The following is a 26132-nucleotide window of genomic DNA, read 5'->3' on the forward strand; positions in this document are numbered from 1 at the left end:
ATCCACAATAATCATCATTAATAATAAAGAATATTAATATTCTTGTTTCACACAGCTCTGACCCTTTTGTTCTAGATTTTTACCTGTGGTAGCATTCATAATTCTGGCCTCCAATTCAGAATAATTGCTGAGGTCAGCACTCAACCTTTTTCCCTCCAGAGTGGCAGCAGCAGACTGTGTGCGTCCTCCAGACAAGCTCTCAACGCTACTCCCTCGAGACAGTGGCAGGTTTAATCGTGCAGAGTCACCCTAAGTTACAGTAAGGTGCAGAAGTGCAGTAAGTTTCTGAAAGCAAGGATGCAGTGCTATTTGCAAATTTCTCAGGATTAGCAAATGACTTTTACAGTGAATTAGCAATTTTCAAAACATACCACAAATATTATTCCTCTGCACATTTTAGTGTTGCAAGCTAGATGCTAAGCATTAGAAATTGTATTTCAGTACACTATTCTCCTTCCATTAAATCTTTCCTATTAATCTGTGTAACATGTTAATGTCTGTCATTTTCTGATACGTTCTTGCTTATCCATCTGGATTTCCCCAGTTTTCATGAGACTGGTATAAAATTTATGAAAATTTTTGCAGAAATGTTTGACATGAACAAGTGATTTTGAACAGATCTATTCACAGCTTTGTATTTTTGCACATTGTAACAAGAAAATTGCAACAATAACATTTTAAAATTAAAGAATAACATTTTAGCTTTCTTTTTAACTAGACATTATAAATAGAAATTTTTTTGAGAGGTTAGGAAATGCTATTTTTTCTCCAATACATTCACCATCTGTGGTTGACAATCCAATCCTATGTTGCTTTGAATCAGCCTATAGGAGATATGATGGGCATGATTCTTCATAGGTTTTCCCACCTCTGAGGAAGGACTCTTTCTTTTGTTTAACACCTTGTCACAGCAGCACAGCCAACATTAGTAATGGCATACAGAAAACTAAACCTGCACTGTATCTTGCAAAATTAGCAACAGTTGAAATCAAATTTTACTTCTAGCACTAGTTGCTCCTGCTTCTCTCTACTACTACTCCTGCATCCTAGTTATTTTGCATTAGTATTGATCATTGATTGTGAGCACTTTGGGAAGAATTGCAGTATCAAAATTTTACCTATCACTGGTCCATAGCAATTGCTTATTGAGCTCTGGTAACCAGATAATCATTTTGAACTTCTCAAAATTCTGATGCCAGTACTGACTTATAGGCATGTTTCTGCTGAGGCAAGTTTAAAACCTATTCTGCAGTTGGAAATTAAGATTTTATTAAACACTGGTTCTAGGTTTGAAAAGATCCACCTGTTGCTGCTGCCTAAATTTAAATTTCTATTTAAAGGCAGTATTTTAAAATACAATATTCCCTCCCACAGTTTTGTGGATTCCTGTCCACTATTGCCTATATTCCATATTATTTAACTTGTTATATTTTTACATTTTGTTTTTAATTAGGCTGTTAAAAAGCCTTTTTAACATTATTACTCAGCCACTGATTCTCATGGATCAGTAACATTTTATTTAAGGTGTGTTTTCCTCTACCGCCTTCCACTTGTTTTATTTACTTTTAAGTGCTTTTACATTCACATAAACATCTCAACCAGGATGTTCATGTTGCACAATGCACCAATAATTCTGCTCCAAGACAGTTTCATACTTTGATATTCCCCATCACAAAATACATCTCCTTAACAGATGATGATGAATACAAGTTCAAATTTTCTGGAACAGGGGAAGGATATCAAATCAACGCAGTAGTTTTATCTTTACAAAAAAAAAAAAATTTTTTTCACTAGAATGGATGAATGGAATACAACCAAAGGAATGAGAAAGGCTATTTCAGTCATTGAAACTCATCACTCTAGAACATTAAATTTGCAATTATGGTAGCCCACTGTTTTGCTTGCAGATTATTTCAAACATTTATCCTTTAAAGTAATGAAGGCCATTGTGATATCCAGTCTAATCTTTGCTGCTTCTCATTTATGCCTACTGGTCCGACTTTCTCACTGTAATGATGTAATAATACTTATGAAACATACAGGAAAAGACCCGTTGGTTCATCAAGCCTGTCCCGTATGTTCATGACATAGCCTATACAAACCATCAGCCCCATCTTGTTCAACAAAAATAAATATAAATAAAAATACCTGGAAAAACTCAGCAGGTCTGACAGCATCTGTGGAGATGAACACAGTTAACGTTTCGAGTCCGTATGACTCTTCAACAAAACTAAGGAAAAATAGAAGAGAGGTGAAATATAAGCTGGTTTAAGGTGGGGGGGACAAGTAGAGCTGGATAGAGGGCCAGTGATAGGTGGAGATAGCCAAAAGATGTCATAGACAAAAGGTCAAAGAGGTGTTGAAGGTGGTGATATTATCTAAGGAATGTGCTAATAGGTGACACTAAGGGTAGAAAGCAGGACGAGCAAGGTACAGATAGCCCTAGTGGGGGTAGGGTGGGGGGAAGGGATCGAAATAGGCTAAAAGGTAGAGATAAAACAATGGATGGAAATGCATTTAAAAATAATGGAAATAGGTGGTAAAAGAAAAATCTATACAAATTATTGGAAAAAAGGGGGATTGGAAAGGGGGTGGGGATGGAGGAGAGAGTTCATGATCTAAAATTGTTGAACTCAATATTCAGTCCGGAAGGCTGTAAAGTGCCTAGTCGGAAGTTGAGGTGCTGTTCCTCCAGTTTGCGTTGAGCTTCACTGGAACATTGCAGCAGGCCAAGGACGGACATGTGAGCATGAGAGCAGGGTGGTGTGTTGAAATGGCAAGCAACAGGGAGGTCAGGGTCATGCTTGCGGACAGACCGAAGGTGTTCTGCAAAGTGGTCACCCAGTCTGCGTTTGGTCTCTCCAATGTAGTGGAAACCGCATTGGGAGCAGCAAATGCAGTAGACTAAATTGAGGGAAGTGCAAGTGAAATGCTGCTTCACTTGAAAGGAGTGTTTGGGCCCTTGGACGGTGAGGAGAGGGGAAGTAAAGGGGCAGGTGTTGCACCTTCTGCGGTTGCATGGGAAGGTGCCATGGGAGGAGGTTGAAGTGTAGGGGGCGATGGAGGAGTGGACCAGGGTGTCCCGGAGGGAACGATCCCTGCGGAATGCCGCCGGGGGGGTGAAGGGAAGATATGTTTGGTGGTGGCATCATGCTGGAGTTGGCGGAAATGGCGGAGGATGATCCTTTGAATGTGGAGGCTGGTGGGGTGATAAGTGAGGACAAGGGGGACCCTATCATGGTTCTGGGAGGGAGAGGAAGGTGTGAGGGCGGATGCACGGGAGATGGGCTGGACACGGTTGAGGGCCCTGTCAACCACCGTGGGTGGAAAACCTCGGTTAAGGAAGAAGGAAGACATGTCAGAGGAACTGTTTTGGAAAGTGCCATCATCAGAACAGATGCGACGGAGGCGAAGGAACTGAGAGAATGGGATGGAGTCCTTACAGGAAGCGGGGTGTGAGGAGCTGTAGTTGAGGTACATGTGGGAGTCGGTAGGCTTGTAATGAATATTGGTGGGCAGTCTATCACCAGAAATTGAGACAGAGAGGTCAAGGAAGGGAAGGGAAGTGTCAGAGATGGACCATGTGAAAATGATGGAGGGGTGGAAATTGGAAGCAAAATTAATAAATTTTTCCAGGTTCAGACGAGAGCATGAAGCAGCACCGAAGCAATCATCAATGTACCGGAGAAAGGGTTGTGGGAGGGGGCCGGAGTAGGACTGGAACAAGGAATGTTCCACATACCCCATAAAGAGACAGGCATAGCTGGGGCCCATGCGGGTGCCCATAGGCATACCTTTTATTTGGAGGACGTGAGAGGAGTTTAAGGAGAAATTGTTCAGTGAGAGAACAAGTTCAGTCAGGTGGAGGAGAGTAGTGGTGGATGGGGATTGTTCGGGCCTCTGTTCGAGGAAGAAGCGGAGAGCCCTCAGACCATCTCGGTGGGGGATGGAGGTGTAGAGGGATTGGACGTCCATGGTGAAGAGGAGGCGGTTGGGGCCAGGGAACTGGAAATTGTTGATATGATGTAGGGTGTCAGAGGAATCACGGATGTAGGTGGGAAGGGACTGGACAAGGGGAGAGAGAATGGAGTCAAGATAGAAAGAAATGAGTTCCGTGGGGCAGGAACAGGCTGAAACGATCGGTCTGCTGGGACAGTCCTGTTTAGGAGATAGAAGCGGGCCGTCCGAAGTTGGGAGACTATGAGGTTGGAATCTGTGGAAGGAAGATCTCAGAGGAGATGAGGTCAGTAACCCCATCTTGCTCCCTGTCCCAGAGTCTCGCAATCTCCTGGGACAGAGTACAATCAAAACTTGGTCAATTATTGAATTAAAAACAATCTAGAAAAATTCTCTCCAGCTCCAAAGGGAATCAAGCAAATTCCTGGAAAACATGGGGCAGAATTTTTTGCCTGTTGGGTGGGCGGGTCCGATCCAATCTCCGGCGGGCGGGGAGCCGATCCCCGCCGGAAAAGCGGGCCGCACCGCCATTTTACATGGACAGGCCAATTAAGGCCTGCCCAACGTGACGTTCGGCGAGAAACGCTCTGCGCTTCCTGTGCGGGTGGGGGGGGAGAATCCCCAAAAGCGAGAGTGCACTCTTTCGCGCACGCGCACGAAAGAGTGCACATCTCCCTGAGGCAAAGTGCAGCCTCAGGGAGATCGTTTCCACTTTGAAATAGATTAAAAATAAAAAAAACTCCCTAACATGTCCCCGTCATGTGACAATGTCATTGTGACAATGTCACATGAGATGGGGCATGTTCATAATTTACAGAATAACTTTATTAAAATGTTTAAAACCCTGCATGAAACCTCATCCCGCCGATGGATGAGGTTTCATGTTTTTTCCATTTCCTGCCGGGGCTCCTGGCCTGCCCGCCAACCTTAAGGTTGGACGGGCAGGTCCTTTAATTGTTTAAATGATCCTGTCAATGGCCTCAATTGGCCATTGATAGGTCAGCAGGCCTGCAGCTGATTTTGCTCAAAATTTAATTGGGGCGGGATGACGTCAGGGGTTCCGCCTGACGTCATCCTGCTTCATTTTACGCGTCGGCGAGTGGGTCCCGCCCCCTGCTCGCCGACGGCAAAATTCTGCTCATGGTGACTGAAATCATGAATCTCACATTAACTCAACTGACTGCTTCCACTCATTGGAAATCGTCTATCTCCTTTTTGAGCATCTGCAGTGAATCCACAGTTGCTGCATATATTGGCATACTATTATTTTGTCTACTTCAATGTCGCCACACTAATCTTAGACCGTAAATCTTTAATCCTTCCTCATAGCTCATCCCCATTATACTTAGGATTAGGTTTGTTGCTTGTTCTGTCCCCTAATATATATCCTTTGTTGTAATATAGAGACCTAAAATTAAAATAAAACATTCTAGATGTGAAATGACTTGTGCTCTGACATCTTCTAATAACTATTCTAGGCAAGTAAATCTTTGCATTTCATGATTTTAAAAAATTGCTTAGTCATATATTTTGGATTTATTTTTATGGAACTGCTTTTGCAATACACCTTAATACGTGTGATATGTGACATCAGGAGCTCCATATGAATCAAATAGTTTTTGAAAACAATGGTAAAGTTAATTCTAGACGTTTCCGTTTCACTGCATTGTTCAGATCTATGCAGCACTGAACTATTAAATAGCATTTGGCATAAAATCATTAACGTGATAATTTATTGCATTGCGAACTACTCATTGTAGAGATCGTGTAGCAATCGTATAGTTAACCTTCACAAATATTACCACTGCATATAGATTCCAAAATAGATAGCACTTGGTGACATGTTGGCACTAAGAAGATTTTGCAACTGTGATTTGGGCTTGAATCCAGAATTTCATGATAAAACTGACACTCCTCTGCTAACAATAAGCTCTATATGAAATAACTCTGTAGTCTCAGTCCAATGCGTAGAGGACAAACATTTATAATTCAACAAATTTTCAGAGAAAGCACAAGGTTAGCTGTGTGTAAGGCAGAGATTGTTGGAGCACAGTAGAGGGAACTTGACTGTTTACCTGTGACTGCTTGATGCTGACAGTGAGTGAGGAAAGTGCAGAAATGTTTCTAATCCACAAGGCTAACAAATGTCCCTTAACTCAAGAGTACAACATGCCCCCCTCAGAGCCTATATGCTGTGTGAATGTAAATAGCATAGCAGTAGAGAAGAAATGAAAACTAAACCTTGGCACTGTAGCATCTATTAAGCTTAAACAGCATATCAGTATTGTGTTAAAGAAAGATTTTTTTTTAAATAATGGAGATTTTTCAACTTAGGTAAAATAAAGTCTTCAATAGAGCAATTTACTCACCGCCTGCTTGGGCTGGAGTTTAAGCTGCTGGGCCAGCTTCGATTCCAAACGTTTAATTGTGTCATTGGTAGCATTTGCATGTAGGTCACTAGGTTCTGCATTAGCATCACTTTTGTTACTGGTATTTGTAGAGGTAATTTCCAGGAAAGATCCTAGCAAACAGACAGTACAATTTATGTGATTTTCAAGAAAAACTCTTCTTGCAACCATAGAGCAATTCAGAATGAAAGAAATCAGTAAAGGCATTTAATGTCATGTTTAGAAGAGTGTGTGTGTGTGTGAGAGAGAGAGTGGGTGGGGAGGGGGAAGGGGGATAAAAAAAGCAATGAAGAACTAACTTCATCTTCCAAATTTAGAGGGGTGATCACAAATCATGACAGGCATTAAATTAGTTTCCAAAATGCCCAATGCATTAACTGCAAAGAACACTCCTTTCAAAGGGCCATTGAAGTTATATAAACTAAAACTGAATTAAATAAGGACAGATAGTTGAATTATGTTAACATAAATCTCATATTGGGTTAACGTAGAAGGCAATTGAATTCAAATCAGTAGTAAAATGGTGTCACATTCAAACACAATTATTTTAAAGCAGCTTTTTGTTAATTTGGGCTATAATATAAAATTTGTTAAATATTATCAGATTGTATCAGCTAATTGTGAATGTATCTTATTTAAAAACATGTCAATCCAGTTTTCTATATCACGCGATAGGTAAATGCACTATATGGGACCAGAGATCAAGGAATAATTAGTTAGATATTTTCTCCAGTTGGGATGTGACAATTAGCCTCTGTAGGGGAATAGTGTAGTAATATGGGGGAAGAAGAATCAGGGTTTGTATTGTTGATTGGTATCAAGTGACTGTTGCTGACAAGTTCAAGTGCGGTGGTCAGAAAAGCATAATGTTGGGCTTAGCATTGTTAGCCCCTATTTGATGATCAGCACACTAAAAAGCAGCTCACTACCGACTTCTCAAAGGCAATTAGTGATGGGAAATAAATGCTGGTCTAGCCAGCAGCACCCACATCCCATTAACGAATAAATAAAACTCACAACGACTTGGGTGAGGTTGGGAAGGCTGCCAGCGCATATAGAATGTTAGTTCATATTTCCTTATTCAGAAATGTGCTTAAAAATTTCAGGAAAAGTGTCAAGGAGTTGTTCCAAGATTGTTTTGAACACATAATTAAACAGATTCAACTCTTTCTCTTCAAGAAAATTCAACATTGAAAAATGCTTGTTTGACACCAAACACCTTGAAACACATTTATGCATTTGCACTGAGTTAAAATCTGGAATTTGTGATCACAGTTATAAGCTTTTATCTTTATGCTATATTGGTCCTTCGATGGATTAAGCAGGAGGGGAAAGGGTTACATCATCTTTTTCATTTCAAGCTGATTAAAATATATTCAATAAACTATAAATGTCACGACAAAAAATCTTGAATAGAAGCCAGAAAAATAATCTAGACTTGATTATCCCAACGCACTCCTGGCCGGCTTCCCACTTTCTACCCTCCATAAACTTGACATCATCCAAAACTCTACTATCCCATGTCCTAACTCGAGCCAAGTCCAGTTCACCCATCACTCCGATACTCCCTGGTTTAGCAACAGCTCGATTTTAAAATTCTCATCCTTATTTTCAAATTCATCCATGGCTTCATCTCTAACTTTGCCGAATCTCCTCCAGCTTCATAACCCTTCAAGATATCTACATTCCTCTAGTTCGAGCTCTTGGGGGTCCTGGATGGCCATGCCCTCAGTTGTTTGAGCCTTAAACTCTGGATTTCCTTCCCCAAAATCCCTCTGACTCTCTTACTCATTTCCTCCCTTAAGATGCTCCTTAAAACATGCGCCTGACCAAGTTGTTGGGCATCTGCTCTAATATCTCCTTATGCAGCTCGGTATCAAATATTGTTTTAATAATTCTCCTGTGAAGTATCTTGGGATGATTTATTGCATTAAAAACACTATAGAAATACAATTGTTGTTGTCGTCATTACAAACATTTAAATTTTTGGAAAGCATACTTGCCCATAATTTACTTTTTAATCCTCATTAATGGTCTGGATGTCAACAAGAAAAAAAAACTATAGTAAACTTTAAAATCAACAAACAGGGATCCAATAATTTACAAGCAGGTAGATGGAAGAGAGCCACCAGCATTCAAACGCTGCACTATCTTCTGTGTTAATATTACAAAATGTATTTGACTGCTGATATCCAGCAAGGTATGAATGTACACCTCCTGTGTAGCATCAGTCGATTTTATGAATAAAGCGTGAATAAAATATTGCCAATGCATCTGTACTCTGCATATTAAATCCACTCAATGGTCAAATCCTGTTTGGCAGATTGCAGAGAAAGTCCATTGGCAGGATTTCCCAATCCTGCCAGTGAAAAGTCAATGGACTTTTGGCTGCTCTCCAAATTTTCCAGTCCTGTCCATGCCGTTTCCTGCCTCAGGCGGGGCCGGAAAATTCCAGCCTATATCTTGCTCCTTGATCAGGTGTCCCCATGCTAGGAATGTAGGAGTTGTAAACCCCCTAGCAGTTCAATTTCAATTCGGAAACTCTACAAACAATGAATTTTGAAGCATCATTTGTTACTGTCTGTTAATACTTTTATCAAGAATACTGTTGTTGGGATCTCTGACTCTTTCATCTAGTAGTTCAACATTATTTGCTAATCAGACTTACCAGAACTTCCACGAGAATATAGTTTTCACTCTGGCAGCTTTTACTGATCTATTTACCACCAGAATTGCATTCATAAAACAACTCTTTGTTAAGCTACTTTTCATATTGTTACAATCTTTGAGCGATATTCTCACGTTTTCTTTAGCTGATGCTACTGCTCTTAAATTAGGGCCGATGGAGGGGGGCGGTGGGGGGAGATTGGGGGCAGGGTACAGACTTCAGAGCTCCACTGTTAAAAGGAAGGGGAACTGATCATGTATCTGTAGAATCTGTGACCGCGACCTGTAGAAGAGTCATATGGACTCGAAACGTTATCTCTGTCTCTCTCTCTCCACAGATGCTGTCAGTCCTGCTGAGTATTTCCAGAATTTTTGTTTTCGAATCTGACCCTGTTGGCTTAAGCTTTTAAAAGGAAACTGAACTGCATCATGTGGGTTTAAGTTTTTAAAAGGAGACCCAACTACATCAGCTCATGAGACGCATGAAAATGCCACCAGATCTTCAAGTGTCAGGTCCTTTATATTATGGAGGATGGTTGACAGTACAGTTACATCATAGACAGCACTTCAATGTTGAATTGTTCTCAAATATTGCTGTTGTATCTGCTTTGCCCCTTATTATATAAACATTCCATGAAAAGACTGGACATCTGACAGTCAAGGCCACAAAGATTATTGTTCTTCCTCAGAAACTGGTTAAAGAAATGGGTTTTATTTTCACCAGTCCTGCTTGGTAAATAACCTCTCACTGGAATATTGGCTGTAACTTTTTATTTTCCATGGAGTGATTAAAGGTTATTACATATCACCATCAAGCAGCCTGGCAAACAGTTAAAGAAACTTATTTTTCTTTTCCTTTTCAAATTATTAATCTACTGTTGTTTCATACCTGTGCTTGTGGCAGAGTTACTCTGGCTCACATCTGAGTAGTGGCATGGGTATTGAAGAGGTTCTTCAGCTCCTGGAAAATACTGAACATAAAAGAATTAAAACTGACTCTTACTTCGGGTGACATGTTCGCAAGTCTCCCACAATTGACACATTTTATTTAGACAGAACCAGGCCTTTATGTACTAAGATTAAGAACTACAGGGACGATATAAGAACATAAGAGCTAGGAGCAGAAGTAGGCAATTTAGCCCCTCACGCTTGCCCCGCCATTCAATACGATCATGGCTGATCTCATTTCGGCCTCAACTCCAATTTCCCACCCTCTCCCCATAACCTTTCAACCCATTACTAATTAAAAATCTGTCTATCTCCTCCTTAAATTTATTCAGCATCCCAGCATCCACTGCACTCTGAGGCAGTCTTCTTCTTATCGTGTCCACGGACAGTCTATACATGGCCCAGCCAGAACTGGACACATTTCTGTGCCTTGTTGTTGAATTCGGCAAGATCTGCAACAGTGCAGGGTTCCTCTAGCGATAAGCATTGGAGGAGATGTTGCATAGTCCGTGGCTCAGTTCCACATTCACAAGTTGTCGGGCTGGTTGTATATCCCCATTTGCTTAGTGACACCTTTGAACTACCTACACCAGTCCAAGGCACTTCCAGGTTGCCCAGTTGCAATTAGCTCCTGGGGGAAGGCTTTCATCCGGTAGAATTTCCATCGCTGGGGGTTGTTCGAGCTGGCGAGCTGGTCTTTCCACAAGGCGATGTGGGCTTCAAATGGGGTTGATTGTAACGGAACAACACTGTTCATGAAGCTCTTCCTTGACTTTAGGCGGCTGGGTGTAGGTGTATGACCATGTAGAGGGTGCCTCTCATCTGATGTTTGACGGAGTCGCTCATCCTTGCTGGCTACCGTTCTTCTTATATCTGAGGTAGTGAATTCCACAGATTCACAACGCTGAGAAAAGTAATTCCTCCTCGTCTCGGATTTAAATCTACCACCCCTTAGCCTAAAACTATGGCCTCTCGTTCTAGAATGCCCCACATGGGGAAACATCCGCTCCATGTCTACTTTGTTTATTCCCTCTCATCCTTCTAAACTCTGGTGAGTATAGGCCTAAACTGCTCAATCAATCCTCATAAGACAAGCCGTGCATCTCTGGAATCAATCTGGTGAACCTCCTCTGAACCGTCTCCAATGCAACTACATCCTTCCTCAAGTAAGGGGACCAAAACTGTGCACAGTACTCCAGGTGCGGTCTCACCAATGCCTTGTACAGTTGTAACAACACTTCCCTATTTTTATACTCTATTCCTTTAGCAATAAATACCAAAACTCCATTTGCCTTCCTCATTACCTGCAGACTAGCTTTCAGCGATTCATGCACGAGGACACCCAGATCCCTCCGCATTGAAGCATTCTGAAGTTTCTCTCCATTTAAATAATAAGTCGCTTTTTTATTCTTCTGACCAAAAGGATAACCTCCCACTTATCAACGTTAAACTCCATTTGCCAGATTTTGGCCCATTCACCTAGCCTGTCCATATCCATTTGTAAATTTCTTATTTCTTCATTGCAACTTACTTTCCCACCTATTTTGGTGTCATATGCTCAGAGTGGTTTCAGATGTCTTGATCCTGTCTGCTTTAGCCTGGAGACTGAAGTGTGTCATTGCTCAATCATGATTTGACACACCTTTTTCAAGTAGCAGACTGGATTAAAGATGATTTAGCTCAGTCAGTGGCACCCTTAAAATTAGTCCGAGGATTTGGATTCACACGCCACTCTTGAGCGAGCACATTAATGAGGCAAACATTAGAATTCCTATTCCTATGCTCCATTATAAATCACCTTCTATTCATTAATAGCACAGCTGCAGTTAAGTAAAAAAGAATACTATCAGATATGCTTGAACATAGTTATTAGAACCTTATCAGCACTAAACATTAAATGTAGAAACTTACCTTCATTAAGTGAGTCATTATCCTCACTATCTCTTCCATTGAGGGGCGTTGTGCAGGATCTTTCGACCAACAGCGAGTCATTAGACTCTCAATCGGTTTCGGCAAATTTTTGATTAGAGGCGGTCGAGTACCTAATGCAACATGGATGGAACAAATCTGAAAAATCCTAATTAATTTACGGCATGTTTTAGTATTTGATCAATTTTACAATACCAAAATTATAGCCCAGCATCAATGTATTACTGCCGTCAAAGAAAGATTGCAATAATTTATTTCTCATTCTAACTTCTCAATTGAAAAATTCAACATCTTTTCATGGGGAGTTGGGCGAGGGAGGAAAAGAATGAATAGAGCAGTTGGAAGAAACATAGAAAGTAGGAGGAGTAGGCCATTCAGCCCTTTGAGCCTGCTCCGCCATTCATCATGATCATCCAACACAATAGCCTGTTCCCACTTTCTCCCTATATCCTATGATCCCTTTCAACCCAAGAGCTATATCTAACTCCTTCTTGAAAACACACAATGTTTTGGCCTCAACTATTTTCTGTGGTAGCGAATTCCACAGGCTCACTACTCTCTGGGTGAAGAAATTTCTCCTCATCTCAGTCCTAAATGGTCTACCCCGTATCTTCAGACTGTGACCCCTGGTTCTGGACTCCCCCACCATCGGGAACATTCTTCGCATTTACCCTGTCTAGGCCCGTTAGAATTTTATAGGTTTCTCTGAGATCCCCCCTCCTCATTCTTCTGAACTACAGCGAATACAATCCTAACCGACTCAATCTCTCCTCATATGTCAGTCCCGCCATCCCAGGAATCAGTCTGGTAAACCTTTGCTGCACTCCCTCTATAGCAAGGACATCCTTCCTCAGATAAGGAGACCAGAATTACACACAATATTCCAGGTGTGGTCTTACCAAGGCCTTGTATAATTGCAGCAAGGCATCCCTGCTCCTGTATTCGAATTCTCTCGCTATGAAGGCCAACATATCATTTGCTTTCTTTAGCGCCTGCTGCATCTGCATACTTACCTTCAGTGACTGGTGTACGAGGACACCCAGGTCTCGTTGCACATTCCCCTCTCTCAATTTAGAGCCATTCAGATAATAATCTGCCTTCCTGTTTTGCTACCAAAGTGGTAACCTCACACTTATCCACAGTATACTACAACTGCCATGCATTTGCCCACTCACTCAGCTTGTCCAAATCACACTGGAGCAACTCTGCATGCTCCTCGCAGCTCACCCTCCCACCCAGCTTTGTGTCATCTGCAAATTTGGAAATATTACATTTAGTTCCCTCATCTAAATCATTAATATATATTGTGAATAGCTGGAGTCCCAGCACCGATCCCTGCAGTACCCCACTAGTCACTGCCTGCCATTTGGAAAATGACCCATTTATTCCTACTCTTTGTTTCCTGTCTGCCAACCAGTTTTCTATCCATCTCAATACACTACCCCCAATCCCATGCGCTTTAATTTTACATGCTAAACTCTTTGAGAAAAAAAGTGGGACTTTGACGAAAGCCTTCTGAAAGTCCAAATAAACCACATCCACTGGCTCCCCCTCATCAATTCTACTAGTTACATCCTCGAAAAATTCCAGTAGATTTATCAAGCATGATTTCCCTTTCGTAAATCCATGCTGACTCTGTCCGATTCTGCCACTGTTTTCCAAGTGCTCAGCTATTAAATCTTTTATAACGGACTCTAGAATTTTCCCCACTACCGACGTCAGGCTGACTGGTCTATAATTCCCTGTTTTCTCTCTGCCTCCCTTTTTAAATAGTGGGGTGACATTAGCTACCGTCCAATCTGTAGGAACTGTTCCAGAGTCTATAGAATCTCGGAAGATGACCACCAATGCATCCACTATTTCTAGGGCCACTTCCTTAAGTGCTCTGGGGTGTAGATTATCAGGCCCCGGGGATTTATCAGCCTTCAATCCCATCAATTTCCCCAACACCATTTCCCTACTAATACCGATTTCTTTCAATTCTTCCTTCTCACTAAACTCTGTGTTCCCCAACATTTCTGGTATGTTATTTATGTCCTCCTTTGTGAAGACAGTATGTATTTAGTTGGTCAGCCATCTCCTTGTTTCCCATTATAAATTGCCCTGTTTCAGCCTGTAAGGGCCCTACATTTGTCTTCACCAATCTTTTTCTCTTCACATTCCTATAGAAACTTTTATAGTCAGTTTTTATGTTCCCCGCAAGCTTACTCTCATACTCTATTTTCCCCTTCATAATCAATCCCTTGGTCCTCCTTTGCTGAATTCTAAAGTGCCCCCAATCCTCAGGTCTGTTGTTTTTTCTGGCCAATTTATATGCCTCTTCCTTGGATCTAATACTATCTCTAATTTCCCTTGTAAGCCATGGTTTGGCCACCTTTTCTATTTTACTTATGCGCCAGGCAGGAATAAGCAATTGTTGTAGTTCACTCATGCGCTCTATGAACGTTTGCCATTGCCTATCCACCGTCATCCCTTTAAGTAACGTTTCCCAATCCATCATAGCCAACTCGCGCCTCATACCATCCTAGTTTCCTTTATTAAGATTCAGGACCCTATTCTCAGAATCAACTACGTCACTCTCCAGCTTGATGAAGAATTCTATCATATTATGGTCACTCATCCCCAAGGGGCCTTGTACAACTAGATTGCCAATTACTCCTTTCTCATTACACAATACGCAGTCTAGGATGGCCTGTTCTCTAGTTGGTTCCTCAATGTATTGGTCCAGAAAACCATCCCATATACACTCCAGGAATTCCTCCCCTACGGTGTTGTTACTAATTTGATTTGTCCAATCTATATGCAGATTAAAGTCACCCATAATTACAGATGTTCCTTTATTGCATATGTCTCTAATTTCCTGTTTAATGCTATTCCCAACATCACCACTACAGTTTGGGGTTCTATATACAACCCCCACTAACATTTTTTGCCCCAAGTGTTTCTCAGCTCTACCCATACAGATTCCACATCGTCAGAGCTAATATCTTTCCTCACTATTGCATTAATTTCCTCTTTAACTAGCAATGCAACTCCACCGCCTTTTCCTTTTTGTCTGTCCTTCCTAAATACTGATTACCCCAGGATGTTCAGTTCCCATCCCTGGTCACCCTGCAGCCATGTCTCCGTAATCCCGATTATATCATACCTGTTTACATCTATTTGCGCGGTTAATTCATCCACTTTATTGCGAATGCTCTTCGCGTTAAGGCACAAAGCCTTAAGGCTTGTCTTTTTAAGATTACTTGTCCCATTCCACTATTTTTCACTGAGGCCCTGTTTGATTCTTTCCCTTGATTTCTCTGCCTATCACTTTTCTTATTCCCCTGTCTGTCTTTTGTTCTTGTCCTTGATTCCCCCTCCTCTGACTCCTTGCATAGGTTCCCATCCCCCTGCCATTTTAGCTTAAACCCTCCCCAGCCACTCTAGCAAACATTCCCCCTGGGACATCAGTCCCGGTCCTGCCCATGTGTAACCCATCCAGTTTGTACTGGTCCCACCTCCCCCAGAACCGGTCCCATTATCCCAGGAATCTGAAACCCTCCCCCTCACACCATCTCTTCAGCTACGTATTCATCTGATATATCCTATTTCTAATCTGACTAGCACGTGGCACTGGTAGTAATCCTGAGGTCACTATCTTTGAGGTCCTACTTTTCAACGTACTTCCTAACTCCCTATATTCTGCTTTTAGGACCTCATCCTTTTTTTTTAACCTATGTCGTTTGTACCAATGTGTACCACGACCACCGGCTGTTCACCCTCCCTCTTCAGAATGTCCTGTAGCCGCTCTGAGGCATCCTTGGCCCTCGCACCAGGAAGGCAACATACCATCCTGAAGTCTCGTTTGCGGCCACAGAAACGCCTATCTAATCCCCTTACAATTGAATCCCCAAAAACTATTGCATTCCCACACTTTTTACTCCTCCACTGTGCAGCAGAGCCAACCGTGGTGCAACGAATTTGGCTGTTGCTGCTTTCCCCTGAGAGGCCATTCCCCCCAACAGTATCCAAAATGGTATATCTGTTTTGCAGGGGAATAGGCACAGGAGATTCCTGCACTGCCTGCTTAGTACTCTTGCTTTGCCTGGTGGTCACTCATTCCCTTCCTGCCTGTGGGCTCTTAGCTTGCAGTGTGACCACTTCTCTATACGTGTTACCCACGATACTCTCCACCTCGCGGATGCTCCACAGTGTCCCCAGCCTTCGTTCCAGCTCCGAAACCTGGGCTTCCAGGAGCTGCAGTTGGAGACACTTCCTGCACGCATGCTGGCCCCAGGCACTGGAAATGTTCCCGGCTTCCCACACAGAGCAGAATTTCCCTAGATCCAGTTGTTTATGCTCCATGCAAGCGTCCTCCGACCTTATTCACCTCGCCCCATTAATGTGTCCTTCTATTGCTTTCTTCATCATGTACTTATCCAGATTCCCATTCAATACATTTATACTGTTTGTTTCAAGCACACCATCTGGTCGCAAGTTCCACATTCTCACTACTTCTACTAAAATTGGTAAGGCAAACAATGAAGCTGAAACTGGCATCATTAAATATAGATAGAACCTGGTCTCCTAAAAATGCATAGTCGTATTATTTAAAAATCATCGCTGATTGATCAAGAAAAAACTGACCTTTAAGCAATCCTCTTTCTCTCCCTCTACAAAAAAATTAGAAGCAGAACTTAAAAAAACTACTTACAACTGAATGCTTCTCATTTTTTGGTAAATGTACTGATGGGTTGACAAACCTGTAATGAAGCTCTCCCTCTATTCAGATAGCCTTGAATAAAAATACTGGGTAAATGACTGATCAATCATTTTTCTGTTCCGTTAATTACAGCTTTTAATAGAGGTGGTATTTCACGTAAGTAGTTTTGCTCTTCATGTTAGGTTTTATATAAGTATTTTTTCAAGGCTTGCTACTTCATTAGCGATTTTAACTGCAATCTTTTATTGCACAAGTCAGTGTATTTCTTTTTTGCAACGAATCTACAATGCAAATTTTTGTCAATCAAATTAAAGTTCAGGAAGGTATTAATACAATACTTCTGGAATCAATTTTTTTTTGAAGAAAACAATAATTTTGCTTGCATGTGTATAGTGTAAACTACCGCACAACTGTTGAAATTTCATTTACAGTACATTTTGTAATTATATCTTTAAAAATTTCAGTTGGTCACAAGTTAACAATGGAAGTAGGCTATTTAGCCCCTCAAGCCTGATCTGCAGGCAATGTGCAATTGATTTTGCTCCCCATAAAGTGCCTCACTAAATCTATGACCAAAAACCATAACTATGGACTTATTCTTTTGTGTAAGCAGAATCTAATCTTATGGCCTTAAAGTATAATTGTGCCACAACTGCAGCTTTGGTACAAAGCAGTTTAGCTTCACAGTGACCATAAGCAATTGTCATGTAAATCAGGGCCTGGCTTGACTCCAGAGCAAAGCAGAGTGGCTTTTCCACCTTAGTGCCAGCTGTAGTCTAAAGACACCATTAAAGGGTTGACTTTATGCTTAAATGAATAGGAATATAAAGATACTATAAATGAAGAGCCTCAAGTGTGTGAAATTTGTTCCAACACTTCCACTGGGCCAAGACTGAAGATGCTAAATATTATCAAACTATCTCTTGTCCTACCAATTTTCAAAATAACTCAAACAGGACTCTGAATTTGAGGGAAATAATCTGCTCTCAGGTCACTGCTTGTACAATACAACTGGCCACTGGAAGGTTTAAGAGTGGAATATCTGTACATGCCTCAGATTCTCTCCTTCCTTACACTCCAGGTTCGAATTAGGATCTTCAGTGGGGCACAATGAGTAAAAGTTGATATACAGCATTACAGTCCTGCCAGCTTCCATAGCTATGTGAGGCTTGAAGTTTTATCATTCCTTCTTTTAAAAAAAAATTCTTGTGCTTGGGAAACAAATTTAGGCCCCTAGGGATCCCATTGGCAACTAGTAAAGTTGTTGGAACATGTCTAAATTATTTCCTAAACCTGATATTTGGCTCTTACGCTTATAAGGTCACTCATTTCAATCATGGACAATTGCTTGCTCTTAAAACTTAACACATTTGCGTCAGGCAAAACAATGTACATGTACAAAATAAAAAAAAAAACGCCTGGATATCCAAAGCCAGATGCAAAATCCCTTATTTACCATTAAGACTGAATTCTTGCTTTGTCACTCAGGGCAAAGAAGGTTTAAAATGTTAAATAACTGCTAAATAGCAAACAGACTGTACTGCAAAGCAAAAACAATGCAAATGCTGAAACAGTATGCAATTTCAAAGAGAGTACATTACCTGCACAAAGGGAATATGTCATTTCAGGACAAATGTACTTTGGAGGTTGGCAATATTGATATGGTATAGCACATTTCCTCCCAGCCTTTCAAAATTAAGAGCCCACATCTCAAAAAAAATTATTGCATCCATTACAAAATGTTATACAAAGAAGAGTCAATCTTGGCTCAGTGGCAACACTAGCTCAGACTCATAAGGTTATGGGATCAAGTCCCACTCCAGAAACCTGAGCACATAATCTAGGCTGACACTCCAGTCCAATTCTAATGGAGTGCCACACTACCAGTGGATCAACTTTCAGATAAGACATTAAACCAAGGCTCCATCTGCCCTTCCAGGTGGACATAAAAGATCCCATAACAATATTTGAACAAAAGTAGAGGAGCTCCCCTCTGGTGTCCTGGACAATCTCTCTCTTCAACCAATATGACTATAACAGATTACATGGTCATTTACCTCATTGCTGTTTGTGGGACCTTGCCGTGTTGTGGTTGTTGTGTTTCCAACATTACAATGGTGACAATTCAAAAGTGCTTAACTGGCTGTGAAGAGCTTTGGGGCATGCGGGGGTCATGAAAAACATTTTGCGAACTCTAAATTTATGCACTAAATAATTCAGCTAAATTCAAAACATTAAATTAAATTTAATGAAGTTTAACTCAACTCTACAATTTCCCAATAATACAGATGCAAGAATATAAGTTACTATCAGAACAGATGAGGCTTCCAAATTCAAAGTTACCACATTAATTCCAAAATAAAGACAAAAGAACATTCTTGAAATGTGAACTTACCATTATGGACAGCCCACATGATGCGAAATGCAGGGCCACCAATTTCATCAAAAGGCTTTCGTCGAGTTATTACTTCCCAAAGTATAATACCCCAGCTGAAGACATCACACTTTTCACTATAATTACTACCTGTGATAAAAATTCAACAAGTCACTGTGACATCACAATAAGACTATAGAAGTAAAAATAACATTATTTTAAATTTAAAAGATCTATTAGTCCATCAAGGTTTGCGAGACTTCAGCACTACTAATAATTTTAAAATATGCTGTCCCTATCAATCCTGCACATTTGACTCACTATTTACTATTGCCAATACTAAATCCGGTTAAAAAAATAGGCTCAGGATTGTTAATTATGCCTTTATGCATACTCAGCAGAATTAGGGCTTATTTAAATAATTAGTTTAGCATCAGTGAAGAGATTTCTACTTTGTACTGGTACTAAAGTGGTATTGTAATTCTGGGGTCAAAGGCTAAACTGAATCCAGAGAAGCAGAGTGAGACCTCCTCGTGAGGTAGTCTTGGGACTCAAACCCAGACCTAATATTATCTAGGGGAGTCTTTTCAGAACCCACACTTTTAATAGTGATTCTATGCATTAATTACAGTTTCCAAAATCTCTGACCAAACCTTTCCCAAGAGATAAATTTCTCTCATCAGATCAAGTAAATTGAAAGAAACAAAACGGCCATATTGCATATTATTCTGTCCCTATTAAAGACAGTCAGCAGCAACATAGAATTTATTTCTGACGCTGGCCAGGACAACTTCCCGGAGATTTCAATATTTGAGCCAACTACTTAATTTGTCTGTTTCCATTAGAATTTTCTCCCTTTCTCTCTAAGGAGGGACAACTCAAATTGAAACAAGTAGCTGCTTTGTGTTAAAAGCAAAATACTGCAGATGCTGGAAATCTGAAATGAAAACAGAAAATGCTGGAAAAACTCAGCAGGTCTGGCAGCACCTGTGGACAGAGGAACAGAGTTAGAGTGGCAGCAGTGAATTAAACACTAACTCTGTTTCTCTCTCCACAGATGCTGCCAGACCTGAGTTTTTCCAGCATTTTCTGTTTTTATTATAGCTGCTTTGTGTGTCTGATCCTATGTAGTGAAATATCTATATGTGCAGGCTTTCTAGGGGTCACTGGATTTTCCCAGTGGTGAACCCCCTAATTTTCACCTGTCAACCTCCCTACCCCCTCCCACTTAGCTGGGGACTGAGGACAGTTTCATTGCCATCGTTGGAATCAGTTAACTCAGCACAGAAAAAGGATGAAGGCTGGTGTCTTTGATTCTTCCAGCTTATTAGAGCGGTGATGCCTTTACCCACCAAGCCATTGGGAGAAACTTTAAAGTAATGTCTCAACAATGTCAACCCCTCACCTTCAAAAACCTCTGGAGCCATCCAAGCAGCACTACCCTTGTTGTTGGTCATGTGAGTTTGAATGTCACATGCTGTACCGAAGTCACAGATCTTCAGAACTGTCCCACCAGCAACCAGTAGCAAGCTGTCATAGTAAAACACAGGACTGGAAATATCAGCAAATTATATTCAGGGATTCAAAACATGCCTTTCAGTATTCAGCACAGTCAAAGAATAAGAATTATATTTGTAAAACAGCAGCTGTGAAAAAGGCAACGCATTATCACTGTTCAAAAGTCTCAAAGTGCTTCACATACAATAAGTTACATAGGAGCCCAGTTGCTATTATATAGGCAAATATGGCAGTCAATTATACACAGTGAAATCCCATAAACAAAAGGCTGATGAATGATTAGCTCATCTGTTTTTGACTGGGCTTTGGGCCAGCACATGGGACCGCTGCTCTTCAGCACTGCAATGAGATCATTAATGTCCACTTAAATAGCTGCCTGCCTGACGCTTAAAGTTCCATTAGGAGGATACCACTTCTAAAAATGCAGCACTCCATTATTACTACACTGGAGTGTTAATCTAGTGTATGTACTTTAAAACATAGAAAGTAGGAGTTGAACTCAATCTTTTGGTTCAGTGGTAAGAGTGCTGCCAGATGAGCCAAACTAAAATGAGCAGCTGACAATGAGTTTCTCCCAAAATGTGTTCTATTAAACTAAAAGAAAATTCCAAAGATTCCTATAGGTAATCTCAGGTGAGAAAATGCACACTCCAGTCTGTTCTATTACCCAGAGCAATTTTTTCCCCAACTTCAACAGTACACATTTCTGCCCCTACCTTTCTTATCGTTGCTAGAGAAACTCTGATCCATGCTTATTGTCTTGGGTTTGCCTAATGTTCTCCTGGAGTAGTTCACGCTCCAAAAATGACAACTCATGCAGAATGAAGTTCATGACCTCACCTATACCAAACCAAATGTTTCCTTCACTTCTTCCCTTACCCCATTCCCCAGCAAACCGATTTCAAAACCTATTTGTGCTTCCAATAGTCACCTAAGAACTCATCGCTCCAGTTAATCCTTAGCCCCCCCTCTCTATCTTAACTCTTTACTTTTTGTTTTTTTCTCATTCAGCATCCAGTAAAGTGCTTTGAGATGTCTTTGTTTATGTGGTAGTGCTATCTCATACATGTACATTATGCCAGTACATTTCATTGAATGCGCAGTCTGCAAACAACAACGACACTTGATACTTATATAGCACCATTAATGAACAAAATATTCCAATGAGCTTCATATAAGTGTATCCAGCAATAAATAGACATCAAGCTGGTTAGGTGGGGTAACTAGATGTTGGTCAAAAAGTTGGACTTTAAGGAAGGATTCAGAGGACAGGGATGTGGAGTGGCATAGGTAGGGAACTACAGAGCACGAGGCCTAGACAGCTGAAGGCACAGCTGCCAATGGCTGAGAGAAGACCTCTGAGAATAAATAAAAGGCTAAAGTCAGAGGCAGTTTGAGTGGGAGGGAGAGCTGAAGTAGGTTACAAATATAGGCCAGAGTGAGGCTGTATAGAGATTTAAAGACAAGGAACAGAATTTAAAATTGAAGATGTTTAAAGGCCATGAACCAATGCTGCTCAGCAAGAACAGGGGCGATAGATAATTGGAATGGTGCATGATAGGAGATGAGCAGCAAGGTGTTGGATGAGGTTAAGTTTTCAATGTGGGGAGTCAGTAAGGAGAGCACTGGAATGGTTGAGACTGGAGGTATGAGGGCTTCAGCAGCTGATGGGCAGAAAATGGAGGGAGCATAAAAAAAGACCCTGCTCAGTGCTACTTTATCTACACTCCGTGTGCTGCTTTGGGCACACAGAGTATAAAGGGTTGGGTGGGTGGGGGGGGTGAGAGAGTTAGGTGAGGGGGAAGGTCTCCTTTCATTTTCTACCTTCTTTCATCCACCAGTAGCTGGCTCTTACTTTGGTACAGAGGAGGAAGTTGATTGGTGAGTGACTATTATGTTTTTTCTACTTATTCCAATTATAATAAATAGTTTTTGAAGTTACGGTTTGGCAGCCCAGCTTGGCCGAGTGGAAAGTACATCCTGTGCTATGTGGGAAGTCATGGACGCACAAGGGGCAGAATCTTCGGCTCGGCGAGTGAGGGTGGGATCCACTCGCCGAGGCTTAAAATGCGTAGGGTGACGTCGGGCGTACGTCCTGTCGTCACCATGCGCCATTTAGATTTTCAGTTCGGCGGGCGCGCAGCCTGCCGAACTATCAAAGGCCTATTAAGGCCTGTTAAAAACCAATTAAGGCAATCAACTGAACTGCCCATCCAACCTTAAGGTTGGCGGGCAGGCAAAGAGCCAAGGCGGCCTTTGCATTTTTCATGGAACCTCATCGATGGGTTGAGGTTTCATGAATGATTTAAAATTTTCAGTAAAATTTTTATTAAAATTAATGCACATGTCCCAGCTCATGCGACAGTTTCACATGAGGGGACATGTCATAAAATTTTCTCGCTACTTTATTACGCTTTTTGGACTTAAAACTAATCTCCGAGGCAACTCTGTGCCTCGGAGATTTCTGCGCTCTTTCGCGCGCATGCCCGCACAGTGACCCGCCCACATAAAATGGCGGCTCGGACCTGATCAGGAGCGCCAATCAGGTCCACGCCCGCTCCCGCACCGCCTGCCCGACAGGCAGAAAATTCTGCCCAATGTGTCCCAGACGAACACATCTACCAGAAGTGTAACCGTGTGCAGAAGCTTGAGCTCCGGGTTTCGGAACTTGAGTGGTTGGGATGGAGTCACTGTGGTGCATTGGCAAGGCAGAGAACTATGTGGATAGTACGTTTAGGGAGGTAGTCACACCGCAGGTTAGGAGCGCAAAGGCAGAGATGGAATGGATGACTGCCAGGCAGTCAGAGAGAACAGGCAGATAGTGCAGGAATCCCTCGAGTCTATCTTGCTTGCTAATCGGTTTTCAATTTTGGATACTGGTAAGGGTGATGATTCCTCAGAGGAGTGTAGCCAGAGCCAAGTCTGTGGCACCACGGGTGGCTCAGCTACACAGAAGGGGAGGAAGAAGAGTGGAAGAGCAATAGCGATAGGGGATTCGCTAGTCAGGGAATCAGGCAGGCCTTTCTGCGATAGTAAACATGACTCCAGGATGGTGTGTGGTTTCCCTAGTGCCAGAGTGTCATGGAGCAGCTGCAGAACATCCTTCTGGGGGAGGGTGAACAACCAGAGGTACCAACGACATAGGTAGGAAGAGGGATGAGGTCCAGAAAGCATATGTTAGGGAGTTAGGATGGAAATTAAAAATCAGGACCTCAAGAGCAGTAATCTCAGGATTACTCCCTGTGCCACATGCTAGTGAGCATAGGAACAGAAGCATTGATCGATTGAATACGTGGCTGGAGAATTGGTGCAGAAGGGAAGGCATCAGATTTCTGAAGCATTGGGACCGGTGCTGGGACAGATGGGACCTGTACAAGATGGACAGGTTACACCTCAACGGGACCGAGACTAATGTCCTCACAGGGAGATTTACTAGTGCTGTTGGGGAGAGTTTAAACTAGCTTGTCAGAGGGATGGAGACCTGAGGGGTAGCTCAAATTGGAAAGAAGTAAAGCTGGTAACAGGAAGTAGAAAAGTAGCAAGTGAAATAAGGCAGCAGGCGAAACAAAGGCAAGCATCAACTAATCTTACAATGTGGAATAATGTCAAAAAGACAAAGTTAAGGGCACTCTTCCTTAATGCACACAGCACTCGTAACAATGGAGATGATTTAAAGGCACAAAGAGGTAAATGGGTATGATCTAACTGCCACTACAGAAACGTGGCTACAGGACGACTAAGACTGGGAGCTGAATATTCAAGCTAATTCGACATTTAGGAAGGACATACAAAAAAGAAAAGGAGGTGGTGTTGCGCTCATAATAAGGGATGAGGTCAGTACATTAGTAAGGGAGGATCTCAGATCGGAAGAACAAAATATGGAATCTAATTGGGTGGAGCTAAGAAACAGCAAACATTGGTATGAGTTGTTTATAGGCTACCAAACAGTAGTGGTAGTTTGCGGCATGGTATTAATCAGGAGATTAGAGAAGCATGTCGCATGAATAATACACTAATCATGAGTAACTTCAATTTGCATATAGAATGGGTAAACCTAACGAGCACGAATGCTGTGGAGGAAGAGTTTGAGTGCTTTAGGGATAGTTATCTGGAGCAGTATGTTGACGAACCGACCAGAGAACAGGCTATTTTAGGTCCAATACAATATAACAAAAAAAGGCCAATTAATAATCTTGTAATAATCATCCCTAAAGAACCTTTAGGGATGAGTGACAATAATAAGATAGAATTTTACATAATGTTTGAAAGTGAGGCAGTTCAATCTGAAGCCAGGGTGTTAAATGTGAACAAAGGAAATTATGAATGTATGAGAGGCAAATTGGCTTAGGTGGATTGAAAATGCATTAAAAGGTATGACTGTACATAGGCAATGTATATTCTTTAAAGAATTATTACATAGTTTACGGCAACTATACATTCCTTCAAAACAGAAAACTCAAAAAGAAAAGTCAGTCAACTGTGGCTAACAAAGGAAATTAAGGTATGTAAAAGATTAAAAGAAAAGGCCTACAAAGTTGCTAGAAATAATAGTAAACCGGAGGATTGGGAGCATTTTAGAATACAGCAAAGGAGGACCAAGAAACTGATAAAGAGGGGATAGTATATAAATGTAAACTAGCAAAAAAAAACCACAAAAAGACTGCAAACGCTTCAATAGGTACATAACAAGTAAATGTTTGGCTGAGACAAATGTGGGTCCATTACAGGCAGAGTGAGGCGAATTTATAATATGGATTAGAGAAATGGCAAAGAAGCTAAATGATTAATTTGTGTCTGTCTTCATTGATGAAGATACAAGAAATCTCCCAGAATTAGGGATCCAAAGGACTAGAGAGACTGAGGAATTGAAATAAATTAGTATTAGTAAGGAAGTAGTATTGGATAAATTAATGGGACTGAAGGTTGCTAAGTCAGGACCTGATATTCTACATCCCAAAGTGTTGAAAGAGGTAGCTATAGAGATGGTGGATGCATTGGTGATCATCTTCCAAAATTCTACAGATTCTGGAATGGTTCCTGTAGATTGGAAGGTAGCAAACGTCACCTCACCATTTACGAAGGGAGAGAGAAAACAGGGAATGACAGACATGTTAGCCTTACATCAGTAGTAGGGAAGATGCTAGAATCTATTATAAAGGCTGTGATAAAAGTGCACTTAGATAATAATGATCTGATTGGGCATAGTCAACAAGGTTTATGAATGGGAAATCACGTTTGATGAACCTGTTAAGAGTTTTTTTTTGAGGATGTTACTAACAGAATTGATAAAGGGGAACTGGTGGATGTGGCATACCAAGATTTTCAGAAGGCTTTTGATAAAATCCCCCACAAGAGGCTAGTTAGCAAAATTAAAGCACATGGGATAGGAGGTAATATATTGGCATGGATTACGGATTGGCTAACAGGCAGAAAACAGAGAGTAGGAACATACAGGTCATTCTCACATTGGCAGGCTGTGACCAGTGTGGTACTGTAAAGATCAATACTTGGGGCCCCAGCTGTTCACAATATATATCAAGATTTGGATGTGGGGGCAAAATGTAATATTTCCAAGTTCACGGATGACACAAAGATAGGTGGGAATGTGTGTTGTGAGGAAGATGCA

The 26132-nt window shown here is 41.4% G+C and overlaps 1 protein-coding gene across 6 annotated transcripts in view; it reads right to left on the bottom strand.

The window, feature by feature from the left end:
- map3k7 (mitogen-activated protein kinase kinase kinase 7) overlaps positions 1-26132 on the bottom strand; it is a 142468-nt gene that overhangs the window by 64845 nt on the left and 51491 nt on the right. For 5 of the 6 annotated variants that reach the window (XM_078542266.1, XM_078542263.1, XM_078542264.1 and 2 more), the window contains 6 exons: positions 20394-20518; positions 19010-19138; positions 11892-12022; positions 9922-10003; positions 6327-6478; positions 84-249 (listed from right to left, as the gene is read on the bottom strand). In XM_078542266.1, coding sequence (XP_078398392.1) covers positions 84-249; positions 6327-6478; positions 9922-10003; positions 11892-12022; positions 19010-19138; positions 20394-20518 — 785 coding nt within the window. Of the gene's footprint in view, positions 1-83; positions 250-6326; positions 6479-9921; positions 10004-11891; positions 12023-19009; positions 19139-20393; positions 20519-26132 lie in introns of those variants that run through there. The other variant, XM_078542269.1, reaches the window with a different exon arrangement.

Source organism: Cetorhinus maximus, chromosome 5 (genome assembly GCF_964194155.1).
Source record: "Cetorhinus maximus chromosome 5, sCetMax3.hap1.1, whole genome shotgun sequence".
Lineage (NCBI taxonomy): Eukaryota > Metazoa > Chordata > Chondrichthyes > Lamniformes > Cetorhinidae > Cetorhinus > Cetorhinus maximus.